This window comes from Elgaria multicarinata, chromosome 1, assembly GCF_023053635.1.
Source record: "Elgaria multicarinata webbii isolate HBS135686 ecotype San Diego chromosome 1, rElgMul1.1.pri, whole genome shotgun sequence".
Classification (NCBI taxonomy): domain Eukaryota; kingdom Metazoa; phylum Chordata; class Lepidosauria; order Squamata; family Anguidae; genus Elgaria; species Elgaria multicarinata.
Genome location: NC_086171.1, coordinates 51,835,327 through 51,862,633, shown reverse-complemented (window position 1 = coordinate 51,862,633; position 27,307 = coordinate 51,835,327). Strand labels below are relative to the sequence as shown.

The window sequence follows — 27,307 nt, the reverse complement described above, 5'->3', positions numbered from 1 at the left end:
CAAGGAAATGGTTTTATATTTTTTTAATGTTTAAACTTCATTTCAAAAAGCAGGTTTGCAGTTTGCAACCATGACAATTAAAATGTGTGCTTTTGCACAGCTTTCTAGAACATTTCTACAAGCCGGTCAGACAAATACATGACATTTCATGAGTAAAAAAGAGCATAAAACTGTAGGTGTAAGAACAAAATGTTAAAATGCCTACACACAATAATAAAAACCATCAATTACATCATCACATAAAATAAGTCAAATGTACAAAAAGTCTGCGACAGAAAGGGACAAAAGGACAACATAAGATATTTGTTGGAAGTTTGGGTGCTCGTTGGGCACTTAATTAAACATAGCAAAATCATCATCTTCATCAGACTCTGCAAAATATTTCACTTCTTTTCTAGCCCGACCTGTCCGCGGCCTGGAGGCTGTTTCAGAGGCAAAGTCCGATGGGAAGATGTCTACGTCCGAGTCCTGGTCAAAGGCGGCTTTCTTGGGCTTCTGTTTTTAAAGGATTTTAAAAAAAATGTTATTCATGAAGATCTATTTCAATATTTCTTCTAGCTATTCCATAAAATCCAAAGTGTTTTTTAAAATCCTTGTTTGAAATCACTGCACTTAACCAAACAAAATCTTAACACCCAGTCTGGAGAAGTATGAGAAACTCATTTCAGTTCATTTCAAAAAGCATATTTGCAGTTTGCAACCATGACAGTTTATCAGGATTTTACCCAGTTCACAGCTTCAGGACAGAACACTGACTCAGACGCAATCTGTGGTCGAAGTCCGTACATTGAGCTTACAATATAATCCGTGGACCAAAAAATGCCTACATGTAAAAATGTGTACTTCTGAAAAATGTACACAAATACACTTTGAGCAATGGGAGAAGAATATGTACATTTCAAAAATGCACAGAATTAATGTATGCATTTAGAGGAAATACCCACAGATTTTAATGTGAAAAGAGAAAAACAAAGTTCACAATCTCATATATGGACTTCAGTTGGAACAAGCTTTGAGATAGAATTTTGAGAACTTGGGTTAGCTTGAGTTCTGTTGATTCACTAACACCCACCCCATGCTTGCAGTACAAAGATTGTGTTGTATTGAATAAAATGTCCGGGGAAATAATTATTTTCCTATTGTTGCAATGGCAGCAGCAACCTTTAAGAATAAGTTGCGGATTCTGAAATTACCTTGCTTGCCGTTGACTTGGATGGTTTCTTCCCAGGGTTATATTCACCTTCATTTTCGGAACCAGATGCTTTCCTTTTCTTCGCTCCCCTGCCCTTTCCTACTAAAATATTTAAGACAATATTGGAAGCAGTTATGTATAGAAGTACTTTCCCTCACATTCTCAAAGCAGCTTCAATGCATCTTCTCTTCATGCTGCTGATGAGAAGAAATCCAGCTTTCTCTACAGGGGCAAAATACATAGAATCATAGAATAGCAGAGTTGGAAGGGGCCTAGAAGGCCATCGAGTCCAACCCCCTGCTCAATGCAGGAATCCACCCTAAAGCATCCCTGACAGATGGTTGTCCAGCTGCCTCTTGAATGCCTCTAGTGTGGGAGAGCCCACAACCTCCCTAGGTAACTGATTCCACCGTCGCACTGCTCTAACAGTCAGGAAGTTTTTCCTGATGTCCAGCCGGAATCTGGCTTCCTTTAACTTGAGCCCGTTATTCCGTGTCCTGCACTCTGGGAGGATCGAGAAGAGATCCTGGCCCTCCTCTGTGGGACAACCTTTTAAGTATTTGAAGAGTGCTATCATGTCTCCCCTCAATCTTCTCTTCTCCAGGCTAAACATGCCCAGTTCTTTCAGTCTCTCTTCATAGGGCTTTGTTTCCAGACCCCTGATCACCCTGGTTGCCCTCTTCTGGGTAACAGAAGAGGGTTACCCAGACAATGGGTAACAATGAACTAATTCAAGGAGGTAATGGCCTTCACATATTGCAATGGGAAAAGTAGAGCCTGGGCATAGTAATGGACTAAATGAGGGCCAACAAAACAGACCCCCCCCAGTCTAGACAAGACAGAGACACTTAGTTTGTCTGTCTAGCTGGAGTGGTGGTCAACCTGTTTTGAAGGGGACTGCATTGCCGGCTAAAGGAAAGGTTTGTAGTGTGTGGATGGTCATGGATCTAGCACTGTCGCTAGAGGCCCAGGTGACCTCATTTTACAGTGCCTTTTATCATGTTACGGTAAGGAAGAGGTACAGGGGGCACATGGCTCCCACGTCTATAAAATTGGTGTGCCTTTGTCCTGTTTTGGATCAGATTATATTTGGAGGGCGGACTCCTACATCCAGCTTTGTCACTAGAAGCCCAGTGACCTTCGTGGCACAGAGGATGCCACGAAGCTTCATTTAGTTCGCCGGCTGCAACTATTTCCAGACAGGGATAGTCTAGTCACAGTAATCCATGATAGGCTCCCACCTAGATTACTGCAATGTGTTATATGTGGAGGATGACAAAACCTAAACTGGTGTAGAATACAGCCATCAAAATTTTCACAAATACAGCCAGATTTATGCATGTTCTGACAATGTTAAAAGAATCCACTGGTGGCCTATTCATTTCCAGGCCCAGTTCAATGTGCTGATACTAAACTTTAAAGCCCTAAATGCCTTGGGACCCAAATAAATTGCCTGGGTGTTAATAATTAAAACCTAATTTGGCAGATGGTCTTAAGGTTTTTATTTGTTTTATTATTCATGTTGTGATTGTACACTGCCCTGAAATTCTAAATAGAATGAAGGATGGTATAAAAAGAAATAAGCAAACTACAACCCTGTCTGGACAGAGAAAGTCAACCTGAGACCAAACCTCTTGTTTGGCTTACTGCAATGTGCTATATATGTGGGGTTGCCTTTGAAAATGGTCCAGAATGGTCCAGAAATTTCAGCCGGTCCAAAATATGGCAGCAAGAATGTTCATACAATCATATTATGCCAGCAGGTATCCATCAGTCCCTATTAAACAGGACAAATTTAGCTTGTTTTTAATTTTTCCATTGTAATCTTCTGTAGCAGTTTCCTGCCAGAAAGACAATTATTTTTTGTCAATGCCAAATTTCAGCATGGGGAGCTGCACCAGAGAAGTGGGAAAGGGCTGCATGCACCATCCACCCATATCTTAAAATCTGAATATGGCTTGGGGCCAGGTTACCTGAAGGACTCCTTCCTCCCATACAATTGGACCCTACAATTATTTTCTTAGACCCTTTTCTGGGTATCCCTGCCAAATGTGGTCAGGTGGATGGCTAATAGAGAGAGGGCCTTAGTGTTAACACCTTAGTTATGGAACACCTGGTACCTATGTTTAGGTCTTTCAGGTGCCAACTAAAGACCTAATTTCCCCTCCAAGCTGTTAAATCTTAAACATAATTTAATACTTTTAGATGCTATTCTCTGCTGCTGGTTTTATTTCGTTGATCTTTTAATTCTGTATTAGATTTTATTCCCATGGTACATTTTTGGACTGTACAGGTTTTAATCTTTTACATGTAAAACACACAGACATTTGTTATTAACATATAAATATTGAAAATAAATAAATATTACACCAGTAACAGAAAAAACAAGTGCAACACACTTGCACTCCACCCCTTGCATCCTGATGACATGCAAAACCAGCCCAACTAACTAACTAAATTTATTTATTTATAAATAAATAAATAAATAAACTAAATGCAAGGTGAAGAAAATATCCATACAGTTTAACTCAATTGGAGATGTGCCACACCAAAATTCTTACCTTTGGGAGTTACAGCCTTCTTTGGAATGCCAAATTCTGATTCTGAATCAGAGTTTATTATTTCCATCTTCTTAGGCTTAGGAGGTCTTTTCGGCTTAGAGGAAGCATCTGATGGCAGTTTTGCTGCTAATTACATCAATCAATATTAAATTATCATGGGAACAATTCTTCCCCCAACAAGGTGCAGCACCCACCCACACAGATCCTCACAGGACTCTAGAATTCTCTCTTCCCTTCTCTACACCTTGACACATGTAAATATTGTGGGAAAAGGGAGGTCAATTCCTGTCTCCCACATTCTGCTCCAGACTGGATGGTGATATGGGAGGTGCAAACAAATTTCCCATTTGCTGGCTTTGACATTTTAAATGAGCAAAGTAACTAACAAATGCAGACACTTGCCTTTTTTAGTGACTACTGTTTTACTTGAAGGTTTCTCTGTTTGTTTCTGGGTAAATGAGGACGAGAAGACAGGTGTTGAATCTTCCTCATCACTGTCGAACTTTGATGTATCTAAACAGCACAAAAGATTTAACAAGTTACACATACCTATGGAACTTCCTTCTCAGTTATCTTAAATATATGAACCCCTTTCAACGCGAACCAAAGTAACAACCCCCATCAGATCATAAGGATGTTCAAAACCAGTTGAAATATACTACATTCCAAAGCTTAACAGCATCCACAATATTTTATGCTTTTGCATGGGAAATCCCTTTGTGCCTAGTGGCAGATGAAGGGAAAGTAATTAACAGGAAACGTTACAGTGCAGCTGGCAATACTTTGCTCAGAATGTACAATGTCCTACACCCCAAGTCTTCTTGCCTCATGACCAATCAGCACAACACTGCATGGTCATGGAGTGCTAAGTCAGACTAAAACAGAAAGTATTCTGCATTCCAAGCACATAAATATGATGAAAAGGCCTTCTCCGGTAGGAATCTCATGGTGCAATCAAGTATGGTGATGAAAGAAAAAGACTGACTAGCAGGAAGACATTAGTGAAATGAGTCAGAATTGGTTGCGCAATGTAGATTGGTGATGCTGTTGGAGCAGCAAGCAGGTTCAGGTTGGGAAACCAATGAGGATACAAGTGACGATTCTTCCTCTGAGGGACAGTAACCAATGTAGGGCCACATTTTTCTAGGTGAGTCTTCAGGCATAGGAAACAGGAAGCAGGTTTGCAGGGGGTGACAGAGGTCACTGCAAAAGGCAGCTCAAGACATCACCAGGAACTTGACATTCTTATAATTTTTCCCATCATGGTCACATCCCAGCTAGCAGGATGACTTCAGAAACAAGAAGGTGTGAGCCTCGTATGATAAGTAAAGGTAACAGTGGCAAACAGCTAATTATCTGGCACCTGGGCCAGGTCTATACCAAGCAGGATATGACACTTTGAAAACGGTTTGCAAAGTGTATATGGAGTGTGTCCTGGGCCCCAACAGTTGTCACTGCTGATATAAACCATTTTAAAGCAGTAGTGTAGATCCTGTCCTGGTATAGGAGTCCAATACCAGAGCCATTTCCAGTCAACATGTAGGCTCTTGGGAACAACAACTCAGGATGAACTAAATCTCTGCGTCCTTCATGCAGTGGTCTTATTCACTTTTGAAATCTTTAGGATCTTCCTAAGAGTTGAGGGGGCCTAACTAGAAAACATTCAATCCTTGAAGCATTCATTCTGAGGTATCTGGTCTCGTTTAAGGAGAGCAAGTTAGATCCCAAGAATCTGTGTGTTTGCAGTTCAATGCCTTTGTTGATCTAGCTGAAATACTAAATATATAAATATGTATACGTACCAATATTGCTTTTCCGAGAATAAGAAGGAAAGGTGAACAGGTTTCCAAATTCTTCACTACTTTTGTCTTGGGAAATCTTCCTATTATAGAAATGAAAGTTGAGTATCTATTGCAGTATACACTTGAAACCATTAGCTATGCTTGCATAGACGTAAATGCTGCACAACTTGCAATCACACCAAGCCAAGCCAAATGCAGGTCACCAGTCATGGATAGTGGTCCATATGTTAATACATATAAATGAGAGGCCAAATAGCTAGAGCTTGTTATGAAGAAGTGTTTCAATGCTATGCATTCTCACACTTGAACAGACAAGAATGCTAGAACTGCAGGCAATTCAAGATTGGTCATTTGTATAAAAGGGCCAATATACATTTTCTCCCAGATACCTTAGAAACAGGTAACTTCTCTTGGCACCTAATACTCAGAGGGTGCACACCTGTCTGATTTACCACATAGATATGTGGGACATAACTTTTTGCAGTTATCATTACTTTTTTGTTATCAGTGCAACCACTATATTGCTAATCAGATATTAAAGACCATCCTGAAGTTATTATACTTACTCTGGAGAAGGTTTTGATTTAACTGGGGAGAAATCATATTCATCCTTTTCTAGACCATCTGAGGGCACAAATTCATCTTCTCTGTCATTGATGATTGGAGATGCCTTTACTTTCAGTTCATCTAGATCATTATTATTGTTGGCATCTTCATCATCCTCATCAGCGTCATCTTCCTCTTCTGAGAAATCAAAGGTGTACTTAGGCCTTTCAGCTGTGAAGACAAACACCACCATCAATATTTGTGTGTTACTTCAGTTTGCAACGGACTGTACAGAGTGGAGGATTTGAGGTACTGTAGGATGATTCATCCAGCGCCATTTGTGCTTCTTCTTTTTCGGTGCTCTAAAATGGGTATGCTTTAAGGTAGATTCCTGCACTGAGCAGGGGGTTGGACTTGATGGCTTTATAGGCCCCTTCCAACTCTAGTATTCTATGACTCTATGCCATCTATCAAGAGGGGTGGACACAGGACTGGCTTATTCGATGGGTCTCAGTACTGCCCCCTCCTCTATCTTTTGCACAGATTATTTATCTAGCTGGATAGTCTAACCAACGGAGTAGTTTTAACTATGAGCCAATTCACAGTGAAAGGATTTTCTGTCTAGCCAATCAAATGTTCGCATAAGCCAGCATTTTTCCTAATTCGATTGATGACAGATCCACCAGCACTTTAAATCATCTTTATGCAGTATATTCAAACCAATGTTCTGCAATTTGCTTCTTTGCATCGAGTTTTTGCTGCTTTTCAGGATGAGCTTGGAATTTTTGCCTGGAGCTCCGGTGTTATTTTTATGAAGAAAAATGATGCTCAAAACAAACCACAATAAGTTTACTTACAGCAAACAGTCTTGTGACTAATTTGCTATTCATTTTGTTGAAACTGGCGGCAACCACAGCACACACCTGCGCAGCTTGTCCCCTGAGCAGGCCTCCCTATTTTTAGGTGCTGGTTGAAGCCATTCTTATTTATGAAAGCTTTTAATGGGGTTTAAAGTCTCTTGAGCATATTTTCTGTTAGAGCTTTTAAATGTATGTTAATGCTGTTGACGATTAATACTGGTGATGATTCAGCTGCTTCTGTCTTTCTGATCTTTTAGTTTTATATAGTTTATGTATATTGTTATTGTAATTTAATCTCAGAAATCAAGATTAAGGCATGCCCACCAGTGACAATTTACAGCAGACACACTTCCGAGGTGGGGACCTCATGGGCATGAACACAAAGAAACAAATGAAATCTAAAACAGTAGCAATAGTAAGAAAAAGTGAGATGACAGAACAATAAGGCAGAGGAAAAAACACCTCAGCAATTGCAATCTGACAGGCAAACAATGTGCGACGTTCTCTACGAGGCTACCACAATGGCAGTCGAAAGCGAACTCAGGGAATAGGCGGGAACCACTAGGGACATGTGCAATGGCTCAGTGGGCGGGGGTGTGTGTCTCCACCCCAAAATCCTCAGTTATAGAAGTTTTCCGAATGGGGCTCCGCACAAGCCCATATGTGTGATGCAGAGATCACACAGAAGAACAGATGTTTCCAAGTGTTATTTCTGTCAATAAAAGTTGTGGGCACATTTTCCAGAAAAAAACGTTTAACCTACATGTAAACAACATTTTTTAAAAAATCAAATGTGTACTTCACATCTTCAGACTATATTGCGTTCAGACCTCACAATAAAACGATAATGACAGGGACAAGCTGCAGGGAGTCTTGAGTTCGTGCATTCCCTCTACTTCTCTTGTATGGTCATGAGCAGGAGTTTGGATGTGTTCACTTCTGTTTTTAATTAACTGCAGCTTGCCATTTTGTCTGAATGCAATGAAGGGGAATGAGTCTTAACTATGATTTGTTTGAAACCAGTCAACATCAAACCATGGGATTAACCAGAATCTAGGGTTCACATATAACACTAAACAGCAGTTAATTAAAAATGGAAGCGAAAACTTCCAATCTCTTCCTCAAGGCCATGCCAAAGAAGAAGAGGGGACAGGGGAGCACGCAAGCCCCAACACTAGCTGTGGATCGCTGCCTTCACAACAAACCAGGTTTATCATGATATCCACGATTCAAGAGGCAGCTGGACAACCATCTGTCAGGGATGCTTTAGGGTGGATTCCTGCATTGAGCAGGGGCTTGGACTCGATGGCCTTATAGGCCCCTTCCAACTCTACTATGCTATGATTCTATGATTCCCAGCACAGCCATTGGCTCAAATGGTTTACAATACAGTAAAATGATTTACATTTTAGAATTAAATTGTGGTGGGTCTTCATTAAGGCATATCAAGTGGGAAGTCAAACAACCTGCACAGCGAGTGTTCCCTTGATGGGAGGATTGGCAGTACTTCCTCTTTGTTTTGTGTAGTTGCATGAATCTAATTCTGGACCTATGCTAGAACTCTCACATTATCACAATATTCTGGGTGGATCCAGGTTCTGCCTTCCATTGACTTCACTCACAGAAAGTGCCTCTGCCTGATTTTCAGGGATCTCCCCTGCCTGATCTTCAGGGAAGTCCAGCTCACCCCATTCAGAAAAGTTCCCCGATCCTCTCTGTAGCATTTGCAGGGGGCTGGCAGGGCTGCCATGGGGAGGAGGGATGGGTAGCCTGGTTCTGCTGGCCCAGTTGCGAGCGCCTACATCTGGATCCAACACTCGATATTTAAAATCAAGCACAATCTCATGGTTCAACAATTTGCAAGGAATATTTAGGATCAGAAGATTTTAACTTCATTTACTTTGAGAATTTCATTTCATCACATGAAATTGGGTGCCCAAGCACAATACCTGCATTTAGGAATGTATGTGATAACTGTTAAACCTTATTCATTCAGAACATTAGTCTAAAAGCATTGTATAAATTGCCCCAAATCCCTTTATTACCTGCAGCTCTTCTTAATAATGAGTCTCTTGGAATAATCACAGGTTCATTTTCTTCCAAGTCACTTTCAGACTTGGATTCATCATCTGACCATGGATTTCGCTTCTTCACTTTTTTTGTACTACTAGGCTTTGTGGCAGATGGTGTTCTTCTCACTCTAGTACCTAAAACAAAGTTACACTCTCAGTATTGGAAAGATAATCCTTCATTACACAGATTTTCTTATAGTTTCCTTATTAAGGCATAATAAGGCATTTTTAATATTCCAAATTATATATAGAAAAACATCACATCATTAAAATCTTGCTCTCCTAAATATAAACAACATTCTGATGGTGACACCAGCGTTGAAGCTAATACCATGTAAAACAGTAAGAGATTTTTTTTCTCGTTCTTCACAATTTATAGGCCAATCCATTATTATTATTATTATTAGTAGTAGTAGTATTGCTGTTGTTGTTAATAATAATATATCTTTCAGAAGTATATCACTCCACACATTCACAAAGTCAGGCATCTAAATGACATTCATAAGGCGTCTATTAAACATTCATAATAAGGCGTCCGGTACATATCCTGTTTTGAAGTATCTTTGTCAGTTGGACGCAACTTGTTCATAAAGGGAGTCGTGGCTGTACATTTAGGGTGGAACCCTCCAGCATTGTCACCATATCATTTTCACGTGAAATACAGATTGATTACAAACATATACATGTTGTATATATATATACATGTTGTATATATCACCTATATCTCTAATATATTGCGTCTATTTTACATCTCTAAGTGAATCTTTGTGGTTGAGTGTTATCACCCTTATTGTGCTTTGTTAATTCAACCACAGCCTTCTGTCTACTTTACTATTAATGTTGCAACCATTTTTGCTGAACAGCACAGCTGGAATTAAGACACCAAGAAATTCACAGGCCCAGCTAAGATTCAATGTCAAACCATGGTTTGTTGCTATCTAAACAAGTTGGAACAAGATATGGGTTTCCACATTCTCTCCTTCCCTTGTGTTTTCTTCCCTTCTCTCCTTCCCTTGTGTCCTCCCTGCTTTACAGCACAAACCATAGGTTAATGGTCCAGATGAAACAGCAACTTATTTTACAAATTAGTAAAGGGAGAGAATCTCAACTTTTAAGTGAAAATAGGGAAGCATACAAAAGAAATACTTTTTCAATGCTCATATAGCACCAAACATCCACCTTCATCTTGTGTGCTGTGATTTCCTCCTTTCCTAGTTTGCTGCAATCTCTGGGTATAATCCAGATTTACACTGGATCAACTGCAGTGATGAAAGAGGACTTTGCCTTCCCGTCCTCTCCCTTCTAACGGAAGTCCCTCCAGCCCTCAGAAAATGAGACACTAATAGTCAAGAGACCCTGCTGAATAGGGTGAGCTGTAGTGTGTGTGTGTGGGTGGGGGGGGAGACAGATCCTCGATTCAGCATTTCATAATTTGCTAATACATCTGAACCAGTAAACTGGATTGTCTGAAGAAAGCCACAGTCTGTTTACAGGCAAGCAGAAAAATAACAAATCTAGATTGAATGTAAATTTGGCTGATGGTGCTTCTGTGTCATGCCTGAACTTGAGTGAGATACTGTGAGTCTAGAACCTGCTCCATGTCTTCACATGAGTTTCCCTTCTCACACATGCGTATTCAGTTGGAGGTGCTGTTTTATAACATCCAAAGACACCTTCTATTCACTTACCAGGTTCTTTCTTCTCTCTCTTAGGCTTAGGGGTCTTAGTCACTGGGACAGAGATATTAAGCAAATCTTCTCCAGCACCTTCTACTGGTGGGCTACCAAATTCCTCTTCAAATTCCAGTTTTATTGCTATAGTATCAAGATCCCCCTACAAATACAAAACAAAACGAGTGAGGCCAGTGTAATGCCTAAGAGAGGGGTGCAAACAACAAATTAAACATAATAGCCTTAGGCAAGGCTCTACCTCTGCAGCCTCAGTTCCCATCTGAATTATGAGGTTAGTAACTACTATTACATTACAGAGGAAGTTGGAAAGAATACTGAGATAATAGACATGAAACATTTAGTGAAAGTGTTATAAAATATTAAATGTCAATATATTTAGTTCTTTAACGCTATACCGGGTTTGGACAATATTTAGGGCATTTTCTTACTACAGTAACAGAGAGATAAATATGGCATCATATTTAAGCAGAGAACATAAAGAGATTTTCAGGAGGAAACTGAAAGATTATTTTCAATATCAGATAAACTCACAAAAATAAAACACCCGTCAGGGTTTCTTAACCTTTCTACCCCTAGAGCTCCCTTGAGAAAGCTGAAAACATCTGAAGCCTACCGGTCAGAAAATTGTAGTGCAGGGTGGAGCCAGTTACAAAATGGCAGCAGATGGAGGCATTATCAACTGGCAATTATTAATTTATATTGTTATCTAATACCTCTTTGGCAATTGCTGAATTCTTTGCCAGTGGTTTGTCACCCACTAGTGGTCCAGTTTGAGAAATGTTGCCTGAGTTAAGAGCAGGCTGCAGATTCTGAAACATCCACCAACACTGGCTGCATAAAATCTATTGTTTGTTGATTGAAATGAGCCCTCCCAAGTCATTATTTCACTTGATGTGTTGTTATGGAATATTTATATAGGGGTGACCATATGGAAAGGAGGACAGGGCTCCTGTATCTTTAACAGTTGTATTGAAAAGGGAATTTCAGCAGGTCTCATTTGTATGTATGGGGAACCTGGTGAAATTTCCTCTTCATCACCACAGTTAAAGCTGCAGGTGCCCTGCCCTCTTTTAAATCTGGTCACTTAGTATAGCTCCTGCAGCTTTAACTATTGTGATGAAGAGCGAATTTCCCCAGGTTCTCCATATATACAAACGACACCTGCTGAAATTCCCCTTTCTATGCAACTGTTAAAGATACAGGAGCCCTGTCCTCCTTTTCATATTGTCAGCCTAATTTATAAAAACCCTACTGCAAAGACATTTTATGAACTGTGAGCACACAAGCCCTAGGAACAGATAGTCAGCTTCAGTAAAGCGTTTGTCAACTGATATGTATGATGTACATATCTAAACACAGTAAATGGTTTGGGAGCAAATGATGGCTCTGGCTTTGTTAAACTATAATTGGATGTGGACTAAACTAAAGTTGGAGATCCCTGGAGTTCTGATCTGATCTTTAGCAGCAAGTTAAAGAAGTGGCTTGAATAATTAGTGTGACGGTATGATTTTTGTGTGTGAGTAGTTCTAGGAATATAAGAAAGAGAGATGTGCATCATTAGATATACAACATGGGCAGTATCCAATACTGTCCACATGCTAGCAGGACCTAGCACTAGCACAATGGGAACCTAGGGATTCCCAAAGGAATCCTAAATGACAAGAAACACTTGTTTCTGGAAGGGCACAGATCAGTAGAGCACACGAAAAAGAGCTCCACTGCCCAGTCCTGTTCCAGAAACTTGGTTCTGGGGTCACTTTAAGAAATGTGAATGAAGCAGGACAGCAACAAAAATGGGCCCTTCTCTGCATCCCCCACCCCACCCCTAGCAAACACAAAAGAGGATCTTTTTGGTTTTGGAGCCTAGAATGTGGAACAGCCTCCTTAGCTGCCCACTTTTAGGCAGGCGTTGAAAGTTCTAGTTCTCTTTTACATTAATTTGATTGAGTATATTTCATATAAAAAGTCTGGGTATACATTGTACAAATAAATGTAAGATGTGCTAAACATGCTAAATAAATATATGAGACATAAGAAAAAAGAGAATGACTTGCCTTCTTTTTTTTAAGCAGTTTCTTACTGGCATCAGCTTTCATAGCAGATGTAATTTGTGGAACTATTCTCCTACCAAATGGTGATGGCATGGTCTCTTCTAAGTGAAGTTTCTTCATCTTGGGTTTACCAACTTTGCCTTTTATAGGTTTACCAGTCATCCCAGCCAAGACATCTTCTCTTTCCTGAGCTTCTACTTTCTAATAATAAATGACAATGAAAGTAAAATATATACAGCTTCTAAAGACTGCGGTGCTATATCTACTATATATAGTCACTGTACATTTTACAATTTTGCATGGAAATGTCCTTAATTGGTTTAAAATGCCTTGGAGTTAAATCCATTGATGCCAGCAGACATCCATGAGTGGGATGAAACTTTCTCTCTTCTCCATTCTGCAGCACTCCACACCATCCAAACATCTACTTCAAAGGGTTTTCCAGCATTCAGGAGCAGATTTTGAGGGGTGCTGGGGGTTGGGGAAGCAGGAATCGCCTCCCCACTTCCGTCAGCAGAATGGATACAACCCGTAACTTCATTACTTCATCAGACCTGTAACTTTAGCATCTGTTCCTAGAAATAGTCTCGTATGAACAAAATTACCTTTTCTGTCTTGGAAAAATCATTTAAGGAACTAATTCTAACTAACTTTATCACAAAAGAATAATTCTCCACAAAGCCAGAGATAAGACAGTTTATTTCTAGTGAAAGATAACTAAATTGCAGAGGTAATTTAACCCCATTCAATGTTTTCTTTGACACTACCAATCTGCTTTTGGGGTTCAACTGACCCTTTTAAAACCGTTGCTGGAAATAATGTTAACAACTGATTTAAAAATGACTCGTGTTTATCATTTTAAAAAAATTGTATTTCACATTCCAAAAACATAATCTAAGACAGAAGGTAATGAGGTACTCTGGACCCTGCAATATTAACTTAAACTTGTGTAAAGTTCATGTCGCCATAGGCATTACTAGTCCTGTTCCTTTCCTGCTTTTTTGTTCCTCAGTCCCCTCACCACAGAGGGGCTCATGGATAATGCAAATGTGGTTCATGCATAGCGAATCCCCTCTTCAAAAATTTGCATGTGCAGCCCTTTTCTGTCCCTCGTGTTCTCTGACTGGCCACCTCTGTCCCTTTCCCCCTCTATGCTGGTGGCGACAGCTTAATTGCATGGCTGAGCCCGAGGCCAACCTTTGTGCCATGCTGATTGGCCAAGCAGGACTATCCATCACCCCGCTGGTGGAGGGGCTGCCCACCCTATTTGGCGCACAGGAAATTGATATTAAAGCTCGAGCTTTGTCTTTTTTGAACTTTACAAATTTTCTGCACATCCACAGCTTAAAACAAGAATGAGTGAAATTGATCTGGTAGGTCTCGAGTAATAAGCCTTACACTACTGGATTCTTATATAAGATTCCTCACTGGGGTATGAGAAAGCCCTGGGCTTCATAGCAACCCCATTACCTTGCAATTGTTAATATGATGAAACATAACTATCTTAATGACATAATAAAATTAGCAGTAAATGTCAATGCTAGTGGCAAGAATCTCACAGATTGGGATCCAAAGAGCTCTCTTAAGCACTGGCATGCTGAGTGTAAATTGTGACCTTTTCTTTTTTGAAGAGCATATCCCCTGTACCATATTAGATGGCTTTTAATGGTTCCTCAGTTACAAAAAGCAGTTTGTCATGAGGCATGGCAGAATTCGTTGTGCTGTTTTCAGTCCCAGCCGCACTCTACATGCAAAATTAGAATTACTGAAAGACTTTTCAGTTACAGTGCAGTATGATAAACATTTGGAACAGACTTTAATTTATAAAGAGTTGAACACAGACTAAGTCAGACGTACTTAGGCCCTACTGAAATCAATGTGAAAATTTAGTCATGATGTAAATCCATATAACTTGTTCTGGATCCAACCCAATGAGAATTCACATGCCATTAATGGTTCCAGGCAAATAAAAGCATTATTCAGTCACACTCTGGCCATGGCAGTAAAGTCAGCATAAGCCAATAGTGTCAGAAGAATTCTGTTTTAAATAGTACAGTCCTCTTTCAAAGGAGCAATGTAAATTTAAACATAAACTTCCAGGACTCTTAACTGATGCGAGGTGTGCAGCACAGTCTCTTCTAGCTACTTTTTATACCTGTAAAACTGGCGCTTCAGGAAGTTTCTGTTCTGCACACAGGGATGTTAGCACTATATTATTATAATCTTAAATGGAGTTTTTTTAATTGTGTCCTGGAAAGGTTGAGAAATGCTTATTTCTGAATCTTCTGGCCGGGATGCATCTAGTTACGGCTAGTTATGGCATGACTTCTTAGTAGGAGGATACAAAAATAAACATTTCTCAATCTTTGCAAGAATCTATGTAATTTAATTGTTGCCATGCCTTCAGCTTGAGAGCCAGCCAAATGATTTTAAAGAAGAAAAAGCATGCAGGTATTGTCTTTGCCAAGAAACACTATTAGATCCACAGGTTGTAAAGCAAGTGTCCAGATATGTAGAAAATCTTGGCAGGAAGTAAGAAACTGTAGACACTCAATCAAAATATGGTTAACTTAAACACAAACAGAAACACTGCAATGGCTAACGTGCTATTGAGGCCTCCAGGATTCTAGCCTTTTCTACAATGTAACAAATGCGTGTCTGAGAACACTACACAGATTGCCCTTTCACTTTTTTCCCCAACACGCTTTGTCATTCAAAGATCATCAGTTGCCCAAAACTACCCGCCTAAACTAAAACTGAGACAATTCCTGATGCTGTACACAGATGTTAAAATAGGACAGCATACTTCAAGCTCTTCTACAAAAGCTGCTAAATCTTCTTTCCAAAGGTCTGAAGCAGACTTTCTCTTGAGGTCACCAAGATCCTTTCCCTAAAAAATAAAAGAGAACAAATACAGTAATATCTACATTAATAAACATATTAATATACATGTTATGATCATTCAAGATAAGCGAACATTATAAAAAGAAAATTGGACAGTAACTGTAAATTTGCCTAAAAGGATCTGCACATTTGCATTTTAATTGTGAAATGAAATAGCAATCTTTTATATATAAACTTTTTTTAAAAAGACCAAATATTTACAATGAAATAACCGTTTGTAGTATAAAAGAGCCTCATCCACAGCAATTCAGGAAGTAATTTCTGGTTTAAAACCTTGACAGGTACCCACTTTTGAATCTCGCTGTTTAATTATCTCTTCTACTTTCTCTTTAGTAAGACACCACAAAGACATATTTAAGATGTAGTTGAAATCTGGGCCTGAGGTAGATCCTGAGGAAGAGGAATTGTCATCATTCAGATTCTGCATTTCTTCCTCTTCTGCTGCCTATAAAAAAAATCAAATTAGTTATGCTTTCATACATATATCTTACAGCTACAAAAGGGATAAACTAAAAGTTGGCATTTTATTAGATTATATTGCTATCATATTGGTGATGTAAAGAGGGGAGACTCACAGATTTAAAGGAATTCTTGTAGGGGAAGAAAGGAATCTCAAATACATCCACATAATTAAGACATCGTCATCATATAATATCACCCTTAAAATTTTAAAAATGATATCCAAGATGCAGTTTCAAGGATGCTCTGACATGCAGGTAAATGCAGTGGCAAATTCAATCTTCCAATTCACTGCAATATCAATAGCAATCTATCATGTGTAAAGTTGTCCCAAAGAATGCCATGAATGGGGCAAGCGAAAACAAAGGCAAGCCTTTAGAGAAGCTTGAATGCAAAAAAAAAAAAAATTACTTAGCCGCAAATGCCAACTCACTCAATCCAAATCCCAAACAAAGATGGAGAGTGGAAGGGAACAGAGAAGGGATAAAAACTCTGCAAATTCAATAGTACAATGAGTTTGGAGATGCAGGTCTGGTCTGAAAGTCCTGGGGAATCCCCTCTCATTGATGCCATCTGCAACCAGACTCTGCCTATGGCCAAGAAGAAGCACCTTCCCTATTCCCCTTGATATCCTTTTGTCGTCATCTTTTTTGTTGCTGCCATTTTTCTTTTAAGGAATCGTACTTTTATATAAAACCTAATCAGGCACTCAGAAATGTCTGTGAATGGGCTGCAAGGCTTCACACGTCAGAGTGGCATGTGCTGGCACCAACCTTCTCAGGTTGAACAGGACAGTCCGAAAGGGTATTTGTAAGTGTATTCACAGTTGAATGCCATTACAGTCCTCCTTGTGATCGGGAAGCCTGATTGTGCTTACAGTGTGTGTGTGTGTGTGTGTGTGTGTGAACTGTGTGGAGATTGCAGCACGTGGGGAGGGGAGGGACAACCCTCACCACCCCAAATGCAATCTCCATGAAATTCCTGCCCTCCATACAGCAACTGGGCTTAATAAAAGCTTCCGTGCATCAATTATTAAAAAGCAAGCCTAAATGCTGTATGGGGAGGGCAGGACAAGGGGGGGGGGGAAAGCAGTGGACCAGATGGGCAGCAAAGGTTTCCTGCCCCTGAATTAGAGGATCTTTTTTGTTTCCCACATAGGTTACCTTTTCTTGTGCTTCCTTCCAGGCTTTTACAGGGTCAGATTCATAGCCTCTCTGGACTAACATTTGAATCAAATCTCTTTTTGATTTGTTCTCTATGTGAAACAAAAACAAAAGCGGAATGAAAAATAAATAAATGGTGATTCAGAGTATGTCCTCCTCAGGTTAAGTTGATAAAAAAAATCAATCAATCATAATATGCTTTAAATTTTACTTTTTCCTTACCTATGGTAATTTTCCCTTGTATTTTCTCTAAAATAAAGCGAGCTTGATTATTAAGCTTGGTCGATTCTGCCCCCAACATTCCTGCAAGCCACTCCTTGCGCAAGCCATAATAATTTAATCGTAAATCAAAGAACTCCTTCAGAATATCCTGCACAGTTTCATACTTCTTCAGACACCCCATATGATCAAACAGCACCTGTATAAATATAAAATATTGGATCAGAAGTTATTTCAAATATTGCATGTGGTTCAATAATGGGGAAAAAATATACAACATTGAGATTACCGAAATACAGTTCTGTGCACACGTTTAGCTCACAATTTTGTATTTCAAATTCAAACACCAGCTCAGTTTCAACACCCATTTTTAAATGCAGTTAGCAAAATGCAATGCAATAATATCATCTCTCACTTGGAACATCGAATCACCATTTTCAAGGAAGCCAGAGAAGATGTAAAAAGATGTAAAACACAATCCAATGCAGTGTTCAATTATGAATCCCTGTTTGACCTCCATAGCCATTTTCAAAGGGGACGGGAATGGGGAAAAAATACCTTGTAGACATCTTTCACTAGTTATTTCCTAGTGGCACAACTTTTTGTTTATGCATTTGTATGTATAGTTCCCTCTATTCTGTGATCAAAACATGTCATAGTAATTTCACCAAAATAACATGGATAACAGAATTCCCAGAGATTGCACATAATTTAAGTAATATAAAGAACTTGCGTAACACAGAAAGGCAAACCATAGAGAACTAAAATAAAAATTAAACATTATATAATAAAAAGAAAGAATAAATAAAAGCAATAGGCTAAATGCCTTTTCATCCACTAATAATTTCTCCTTGGTCTCTTGTACAAAAGTTGTTATTCTCCTTGAAAGAAACATTAGCCAAAAAATCATAAACTATTGTGTCCTCCACTGTTAATACAGGATTCAGAGAGTTGTGTTTTAGTAAGAGCTGTGATGCTGAGAAATCATCCTGTATCTAGAAGGTCAAGGGATTATTCATTATGATATCTAATAGCTCTAAAGCTGAAATACTACCCGCACTTACTTGGGAGTAAGCCCCCAATGAGTAAGCCTCCAATGAGCACAGTACAGATTATTTCTGGGTAAACATACATTGTCTCTGTACGCCTCTGCAAACTATCCAGAGCTAAGCCTCTGAATAACAGAGATAATAAATCCACTAAATGCTCACTTATTTGGGAAAGAAAGAGATGTTGAAGTGAGTCGATGAGTTTTTATTCTACGGTCAGTTGAAGAGGCATTCTATGGGTTATAAATGTTTAACGACCAGAGGTCAGACAATCCGCATTGAGGGGGTGGGGAATTAATTGTATTAGTTTTTTCTGCTTCACCAAATTTCTCTGATTAAGTTTGAAATTAAAGTTTCCAAGTCTTATAAATCAAAGCAGAGATAAGAACTATTCTTTTTTTGTATAGAAGTAAACATGAAACATATGCATTTAGGCATGTGCTGTATAGAATACGCTACTACCATGGCAACACAGAGAAATGGTCAAGCGATATTAGTCTGGTAATCAAACATATAGAAAAGTTACCATAGAATTACAAGTTAGACTTGTTTGAAGTTTAAAAACTTTGTGAAGTCCAGCAGCTTCTGCTTGAGCAAGCTTTTCTTCTGTCATTTTTACAACAAATTTCACAGTTGTATCAGTGTGATATTCCTTGTAATCTGAAATTAATGCTGGTGTTTTTTCAGTCCCATTCAACATTGGTTCTAACACCTGTTCTTTGTAAACCTACAAATACATTAAAAAGTTAAAAAAAACCAGATTATTCAAAGGAAGTTCAAGGTACAAAATGAAAATAATCTTAAAAGCATTAAAAATAAAAGTATTCACCTGAGTCCATGTTCTAACTGGAAGCTCTGTAATTTCTACTGTATTCCTGTCAACCACGTATATTTCTCCACTCACAACATATTGGTTCTGACCAAGTTCTTGGATTGCACCTTTGAAATTTTTGTAGTTCGGAAGCTGCAACATAGGGAATATTTGACACATTAATAATATACTCCTCAATAAGGTTAATATATATGTTTTCTATTGGTTGGATCCACACTTAATTATACTAACAGTAGACCCATTTCCATGAGTAACTTTAGATGCAACTATCCATTTCTAGAAAACAAAAATACTTAAATGATGCTCAGCCAGCATTTCAAACTAAAGTGATGTTTATCTAGAAGATGGGAGTAGAAAATTGTTTCTGAGGGCAAGTGCACACTAGCAATTCCTCCATGCAATTGTATATGCAAGTACAGCATCATAGGGGAGCAGGTGAAGCTTAATATGAATCAGACTGTACATATACGGCCTGTTCTGACAACATGCTAAGCCATGGTTAGGCCACTAACCCTTTTGCAGCAAATGGTTAGTGAGTGTGTTTCAATTGTGGTTATGTAGCCAGCATCATTAGGAATGATTCACACAACATGCTAAGTCATAGGGTCACACAACACGCTAAGCCATAAAGTTTAGCTCAAAGTGCTTAACCACCATGGCTTAGTGTGTTGTCTGAACAGGAACATAGTGAGCATGGAGCCACCTCAGTGATCATAGCTGCAGCTTTCTGCAATAGCCACAATCATGAAAATTGGAGCTCTCTCTAAACATACTTACAAAATCATTTAAACAAAAAAGTGGGGGGAAATATAATTAGATGTTATTAGTTGCAGATGGTCCGACTGCAGTTAGTGAGTGAGCAAGGTTGAGCAAAACGCATCGCACAAGACACCTTAAACTCTGCTGCTTAACCAGAAGCCTTAACCATAATCTCTGTCTTCTGAACAGGCCCATAATCTCAGTGTTAGCTTTCTTTGTTTAGAGAAAAACAGACAAATCTAACTTTATTCTTATACAAATAAAAAAATCCTATTTAACGCCCTCTATATAAAAAAATGTTGAATTACCATAGGGTGAGGGTCCAATCCATCCAACATTCGTCTGACGTTGTTCACAATCTCCCTGGTATCATAGTTTGGAATTTTACAGGCCCATCCTGTACCAATGCCCTCAGCACCATTTACTAAGACCATGGGAATGATGGGAATGTACCATTCAGGCTCCACACGCTGGTTATCATCATAAAGGAATTTAAGAAGATTATCATCCACTGCAGGAAAAAGCAGTCTTGCTAAAGGACTTTAAAGAGAGGAAAAACAAACACAAATTATCAGGTCAAAAAAATACAATCTGTTACATTTCAAAGATTAAGACACGTGGGCCATTTCTACACCTGCCTTTTTTTCCAGGGATCGTCCGGGGATTATCCCTGTGCATGCAAATGACACACAGGGGATCCCGGGAGCAGGCAGGGACAATCCCTCCTTTTTCCTGGGATAATCCTTAGTTGTATAAAGGGCCCTGGTTTTTCATCTTCCTTAAAACTGATTGTACCAATTCAGAGTGCTACAAGTACTCTAACATGCACAGGACTCCCACTGAAAAAGCTTCCTCATTCAGTACATTAGAAGAGCGCTGTATATGCAATGGGAATGAGTATGTAGAGCTCTGAACGGGATGCCTGCAATGATGCAAGAGCCAGTACTCCCACACATATAAGAAGATTCTTAATCAGGCATTTGGGTACAATTCAATGCACTGGAAAATGATGCTTTGTCTCTCAGTGAATGTTAAAGTGCACTTAACTGGAATCTGCCTTGTATCAACTGACCACTGCCCTACCTAGTTCAGTATTATCCATGCTAACTGGCAGAACCTATCTAGCTCATCACATGCTGCAAAACTATGTCTGTTTACTGCAGGAGTGGGCAAATGTAGCCATGGGCTTAAATTCATATGTCCCTCAACATCATTTCAAAATCTCTCTGCATGCAATCAGTTCACACCTCTGGCAAAAGCTATCTGTCCTTTCTTTGCTGCTCACTGTGTGAGAAAGAAGAGGGAGAGAGAGAAAAGGGGGTGGCAGAAAGAGAGCAAAAAGAGAGTGACAGAAAGAAGAAAGGGGTAACCCATCCGGTTTTGGCTCTGGCCCTGTCCACCACCGACATGGGAACTGCAACAGATCAGCCACGAGGGAATGCATCCCTCAACAGAAAATAAAATGTTTCCACACCTGATTTATTATCATCAGCTCTATCATCATGATACTCTTTGTTTTAACATTCTTGCGGTATTCTTAGTATTTGCAGAGAATGTTATTGATTTTTTAAAAATTCATTACCCCTGTTGCTAGTAAACATCTGCCTAAAAAATTATGAAAACATCCTGTTACACATGAAGAAGTATTCTTTAAACCCAAACCCTATATAGAATGTTCGTCATTGAAATTCAGAACATTTTATTGATTCTGGATCATACATATTTCACCTCTTTTTCTTTCATTCAAAGCCTTGCTCTACTATGATGAACTGGCAGTTGGCCTTCATAAACTACAGCTCCAAAGCCTCCATGCACTACACCAACAGGGCTCATAGATCTAAGGAGCGAATGCCCAAAAAATACTGGTAAAACTGCCGCAGATGTGGAAAAATAGATATAAAAATATAGTATTGGATTCAGACAAAATTAGTTGCTTTTTCCCCCAAATGGGATTTAGTTGCAAAGTCAAGAGCTCAAGACACAGGAAGAAGAAAAAATGAAAGACAGGTAGGTCTCTTCCCTGGGAAAACTAGTGGTCTTTATCTTAGACCAAATGCAGCATTTGGCAACACTCAGTATTTCCCAACCTTGGGCACCCAGATGTTGTTAGCCTACACTTCCCACCATCCCAACCAATGTGATGAAAATAGCAGCCCAACATCATCTGGGCGCCCAAGGCTATGCAAGACTGATTTAAAGAATCCATTGCCAATCATTTAAATCATAATTGGTGATTTCATGAATGTAGGATTTCATGAACGTGCTCACTCAGGGCCTTGCTAGACCCGGCCGGATAAGCTGGCAGGGAGGCGGGGTGACAACGCGCTAACTTTAGCGCGCGCCGCCCAGCCTCCTAGACGGCCGACGCGCAGGGACTACGGAAGCTCTGCAGCATCGGCCATTTTTTTTTTTAAAGGGGCCTCATGCGGCCCGAAGACTCCGGAGAAGGTAAGGGTGTTTTTTTACTTAAGCCCCCCCCATCCGCCCGCCCTCCCCCTCCTCGTCGTCGCCCTCCGCCCCCCCTCGCCCTCGCATGTGTCGCCCTCCGCCCCTCGCCATCGTGTGTGTCGCCCTCCTTCGCCTCGCCATTGCGTGTGTCGCCCTCCGCCCCTCGCCGTCGTGTGTCACCCTCCGCCCCCCTTGCCTCGCTGTCGCGTGTGTCGCCCTCCGCCCCCCCTCTCCTCGCCCTCCCGTGTGTCGCCCTCCGCCCCCCCCATCTCCCCTCCCCCGGGATCCCCCCAGCCCGATGGGCACAGCGCTTGTAGCGCTGTGCCCAGTCCGTGGCTTTTCCCGGCTACTCGCGAGTAAGCGAGTAGCCGCAAAAAGCCACGGACCTTCCTAGACGTTCCGCAGGGGCTGCGGAAAAGGCGCGCCATAAGCGACTTCGCTTATGGCGCACTAAGGGAGGCTTCAGTGCGCCTTGAGCCCGGATGCCTCTGTGCGTCATCTGGACGCACAGCAGGGAAACCGGGTCTCAAAGCGCGCTAAGGCCTCGTCTAGCAAGGCCCCCAGAAATCAGAATGCATGTTAGGAGCAAAATGAAGGGAAAGTTGGGTTAATTAACTGAAAACAGAATAAAGCTAAATTTAGAATTAGGCTCATTGTAGTTCTGCCAGTTCTCCATTAAATTCTATAAATGACCAAGATCTTGAAATACCAATTTAGTTATCACTCTCAATCACAGAAACATGCTTGCCAATTCTGTGTTGTTTTAAATAAGGGTAGTTTCAATTGTGTTTCTAACTGTGTTTTACCTTAGCATAGTGAAGATGTAACGAGGACTTGCAGCATCCTTGCCACCATGAAGCCTGGTACCAAACTGACCAATAGGCTGTAGTAAACTGACATTGTTACTTCCCACAAAGTTCTGAGCCAAGTTGACAATGGTCATCATTAAAGCTTGCTAGAAGAAAATATTAAAGCATTGTTACTACTGTGTAGATAACTACACAGAGAGAAGTGGTCGTTTTTCAGGATGTGAGTCCCAAGCCCTTTCGGGGTTAGGATCAGCACCTCCAACTGGGCCTGGCAGCAAAAAGGGAACCAACATAGCTGACACAGGGCAGGTTGATTATAAGCGAGGCTCCCGTCAGGGAAACATGCAGCTGCATTTGTGTATCTGGCACGGCACAGTGCAAAGTTGGTGAGCTGCGCTTCCCTCGTGCGTTTGCAGGCCTAGCCTCGAAATCCCCTCCTTGAGAAGGCCCTGCTGGATCAGACTGGAATGCCCAATGGGTCCTGCGTCCCTAGCCAGATGCCTTTGGGAAGCCCACAGGCAGACCTTTAAAGCAATGTCTCTCTCCCTCTGCATACTAACTCTGTACACAGGCATCATGGCCCTAAGAACATGTAATTTTTGTAAAGCGCCCAGAGATTTTGTAAACTACCCAGAGAGCTTCAGCTATGGGGCAGTGTATAAATGTAACAAATAAATAAATAATAAATAAATAAATAAACTGCAGTGGGTTTTTTTTTGTTCCCAAGAAATGCCAAAGCTAGTGTAGAATAATATCTAAGGTCTGTGCATCCCCACCCCAAGTAGAAAAGCTAACCTCAGCCATGCATTATCTGAAATAGTCACAAATGAAACGAGGAATAGAGCCAGTTCTCCTTTTTCAAATCTGCCTTGCCCATTTACCCCAAGGTAACCATATGCCATAAATACATACATACATGGTAACGTCCTTTGTTTTTTAATACCCACCTCTCCATGGTGGTAAGCTGACATCTCAGCAACAGAACCAGCAAGCTGAGCAACTTTGACTTCACGTTTATCGTTTCTCTTACAGCAAGTGAACAAAACCTTGCGCTGCCCTGGTTTAAAGCCTGTATCAAAGAATTTATTTATTAAAAAAGAACTTTTTGAAATTGTACTCTCTGTGTCAATATCTTGCTAATCATACTTTTATAGATATATACCTGGTGCACGCATAACAATGATCCATTGGTTAAACAGCCCATAGGTTGTTGTGCATGAGTGGGAGAAAGCAAACGCACTGCCTCCCTTCCATGCACCTTGCCACTTCTGCTTTTACCCCACAACACATGATCAGCTCCTTTGCAGGTTGTGAAATGTGACATCCGAACCTGGACCACTGGGTTGTTTAGGTGTTAAACGACCCAGCAGTTAACTTGCTCGCTCCTGCTTGTCATGAACAGCCCATGGTTTTTTAACACATCGGCTGTCATTATATCAGAACAGACCAACAGGGTTGGTCTCATTCCACTGACAGAAGCAGCTCATTAACACAAATGGGAGAGGGCAATTCCCCCTCCCCCTGCAGCCACCCCCCGCACCCTCATAATCTACTCCAGACGGATGTGAAACCTTCCAGAACAGCTTTCTGCGTGGTGCAGAGTGCTGCAGGTGGGAAGAGAGAGGAAGAATGTCTCAGTGCACTACCAGACACTTGCTAGCACAACGCTGGATTTAACCCAAAGTGCTGAATAAAAACATACACTTAAAAATTAATAAAGTTGAAGAGAACAAATGTTTGTTAGTTAAATACAACTAAATATTTATCTGATAAATACTAGTGAACACTGTAAATTATTATTTTTCTGACCTTACAAATAAAATTGGATTCCTGTTTTTCAGAAACTCCAGACAAGGGCTGCAATTATCAGGCTGTTAATCTCATGATTGTCCCCAACATAATTTCCAGCCTTTGGTGAATGAGTGTTGAACATGTGTTTCCCAAGCTAGCCATCATAAAACAAAGCAAGTTTAAGGGTAACTTGTTCACATTCCCACTGGGAAAGAAGATTACTGAATGACACAGACAAATCTAACCCAAATGGCATACTCAAGTGACAACACTGTAAGGCAAAGCTATTGTTGCACATAGTATTCATTTGAACCTCCATCGAGCACCAAATGGTTATAATTTAATCCCTCTCTTGGGTGTTGGTGCCCAAGCTTACAAGACAAAGAAGAGGGAAGTAATTTAAGATGTCACACAGCCCAAATGCCAACCATTGTTTAGAGAGCCACATGCTTGTGTGCAATGCCAAAATAATAACCATAATCTGGCATTGCATCTAAGTCAGACAAACTATAGTTACTGTTAACCAAGCCTACCTCCAAAATATTGCTTACAACTCCACTGTGAACCATAGTTTCAGATCAAGGTATAGAGGCAAATGCCTTTGTGGCACTGTTGTACTGGCAGATAGAGCAGCTGGGGGGCGGGAGGTTATGGCTTTTGCCTGCTGCCTCTGTAGCCTGGTGAAACAACCAATGTACAACCTGGTTTTGCACATACCAACAACTCATTGTTTAAACAACCCGAAGTTCATAATGCCACAACAAACCATGGGTTCTCTTTCCGGGTGGTTCATGGTGAACAAACCATAGTTTGTTAAGTGAGGCCACATTCACACATCACAACAACCCGGAATTCAACAACACATATGATGGGATAGTGTTATGTGAAAACCAGGCCATTCAGAAGAGTGGAACAGTAATATTTTAGATCAATCTAGGAATATGACTGAAGATGAAAAGACAAATGGCAATGGCAAAAAGTCTCAAAATCATCTTCAAAATCATATAAAAACACATTGTACTTCTTTAAGGAAATTTACTCACCATCAACAAGGGATGGAATTGATCGCTCATTATCTGAATTGGAGAAAAGAATCAGCTCCTTGTTGATAAAGTCATTGTAAGTGAGATGCTTTGTTGCTGTACCATATAGAAATTGCTAAAATAAATAAAAGTTATTAAAATTGTGACATCAACAAATAACAACATTTGCCTTTTCCTCTCAATACTTCCAACATTACCTCTGGCAATCCATGCAACCGACGCTGTCTTCTATCTTCCATGAAATTCGTCAGCCACTCTTTTCGGTCATCAATTTTTTTCTTACTGAAGGCCTACAAAGTTATCAGATAGCCTCATCACAGCTAGAAAAAACATGGCTAGTACAACTAAAAAACACACATTTTAGCCAGGATCCATGAAAACTATATACATACAGAGTCAACAGATAGCCAGAAGACAATGGATAAGATTTCCCTGTTTTCTTGGAAGATCAGTATTTTGATCCAGACCTAACAGAACTTAATGAAACAGCTTTTCTTTAAAATCCTACTCTGAGGGGAATCTACTACTCAGTGCATGACTTCCTGATTTTGAGTTATTGTTTTACCAAACACACACACACACACACACACACACACACAAAGGAGTCAAAAGATGTAAACCCCTTTCTGATTCCAAGGGATGCTCTTGCAACATGATTTTAGAAGCCTCCAAAATGACAGAGATTTTTATATTTGGGGCTGATGAGCCTTCACAAATGCAGTCTCCATATGAGCTGCTTTATCACCTTTTTAATACCTCTGTGCATTAAGGACTGAATCCAGATTTGGTCATACCTAAAATGGACTGAAATCAATGGGTCTGCTCTAAGTATGATTATGTCTGGATCCAACCTTAAGCTTCTGAAATATTCCTTTATGTTTTGCATACTCTCTCAAAGTGAGCAAATGGCAATATATGGCCACAGAAATGATGAGGCAATGCATTCCCATTGGACTCTGTGGACTTCCCAAACTAACAAAACAAGTAAGACTAATGAACATATATATGGAAGGTTATTGTCAACTTCTATGGTAGGTTTTTCAGACTACAACAACT

At 40.1% G+C, this 27,307-nt stretch overlaps 1 protein-coding gene across 3 annotated transcripts in view; it reads right to left on the bottom strand.

Annotated features, from left to right (window-relative positions):
* Window positions 1–8: 8 nt before the first annotated feature.
* Window positions 9–27,307, bottom strand: part of TOP2B (DNA topoisomerase II beta) — a 51,454-nt gene continuing 24,155 nt past the window's right edge. For 2 of the 3 annotated variants that reach the window (XM_063128097.1, XM_063128113.1), the window contains 20 exons: window positions 26,449–26,541; window positions 26,252–26,366; window positions 24,365–24,486; window positions 23,415–23,563; window positions 20,469–20,700; window positions 19,399–19,533; window positions 19,096–19,296; window positions 17,524–17,719; window positions 17,302–17,393; window positions 15,969–16,124; window positions 15,582–15,665; window positions 12,779–12,976; window positions 10,722–10,866; window positions 9,007–9,168; window positions 6,122–6,332; window positions 5,556–5,635; window positions 4,156–4,266; window positions 3,754–3,879; window positions 1,194–1,294; window positions 9–495 (listed from right to left, as the gene is read on the bottom strand). In XM_063128097.1, coding sequence (XP_062984167.1) covers window positions 334–495; window positions 1,194–1,294; window positions 3,754–3,879; window positions 4,156–4,266; window positions 5,556–5,635; window positions 6,122–6,332; window positions 9,007–9,168; window positions 10,722–10,866; window positions 12,779–12,976; window positions 15,582–15,665; window positions 15,969–16,124; window positions 17,302–17,393; window positions 17,524–17,719; window positions 19,096–19,296; window positions 19,399–19,533; window positions 20,469–20,700; window positions 23,415–23,563; window positions 24,365–24,486; window positions 26,252–26,366; window positions 26,449–26,541 — 2,871 coding nt within the window. In that variant the 3' untranslated portion in view covers window positions 9–333. The remainder of the gene's footprint in view (window positions 496–1,193; window positions 1,295–3,753; window positions 3,880–4,155; window positions 4,267–5,555; window positions 5,636–6,121; window positions 6,333–9,006; window positions 9,169–10,721; window positions 10,867–12,778; window positions 12,977–15,581; window positions 15,666–15,968; window positions 16,125–17,301; window positions 17,394–17,523; window positions 17,720–19,095; window positions 19,297–19,398; window positions 19,534–20,468; window positions 20,701–23,414; window positions 23,564–24,364; window positions 24,487–26,251; window positions 26,367–26,448; window positions 26,542–27,307) is intronic. The other variant, XM_063128106.1, reaches the window with a different exon arrangement.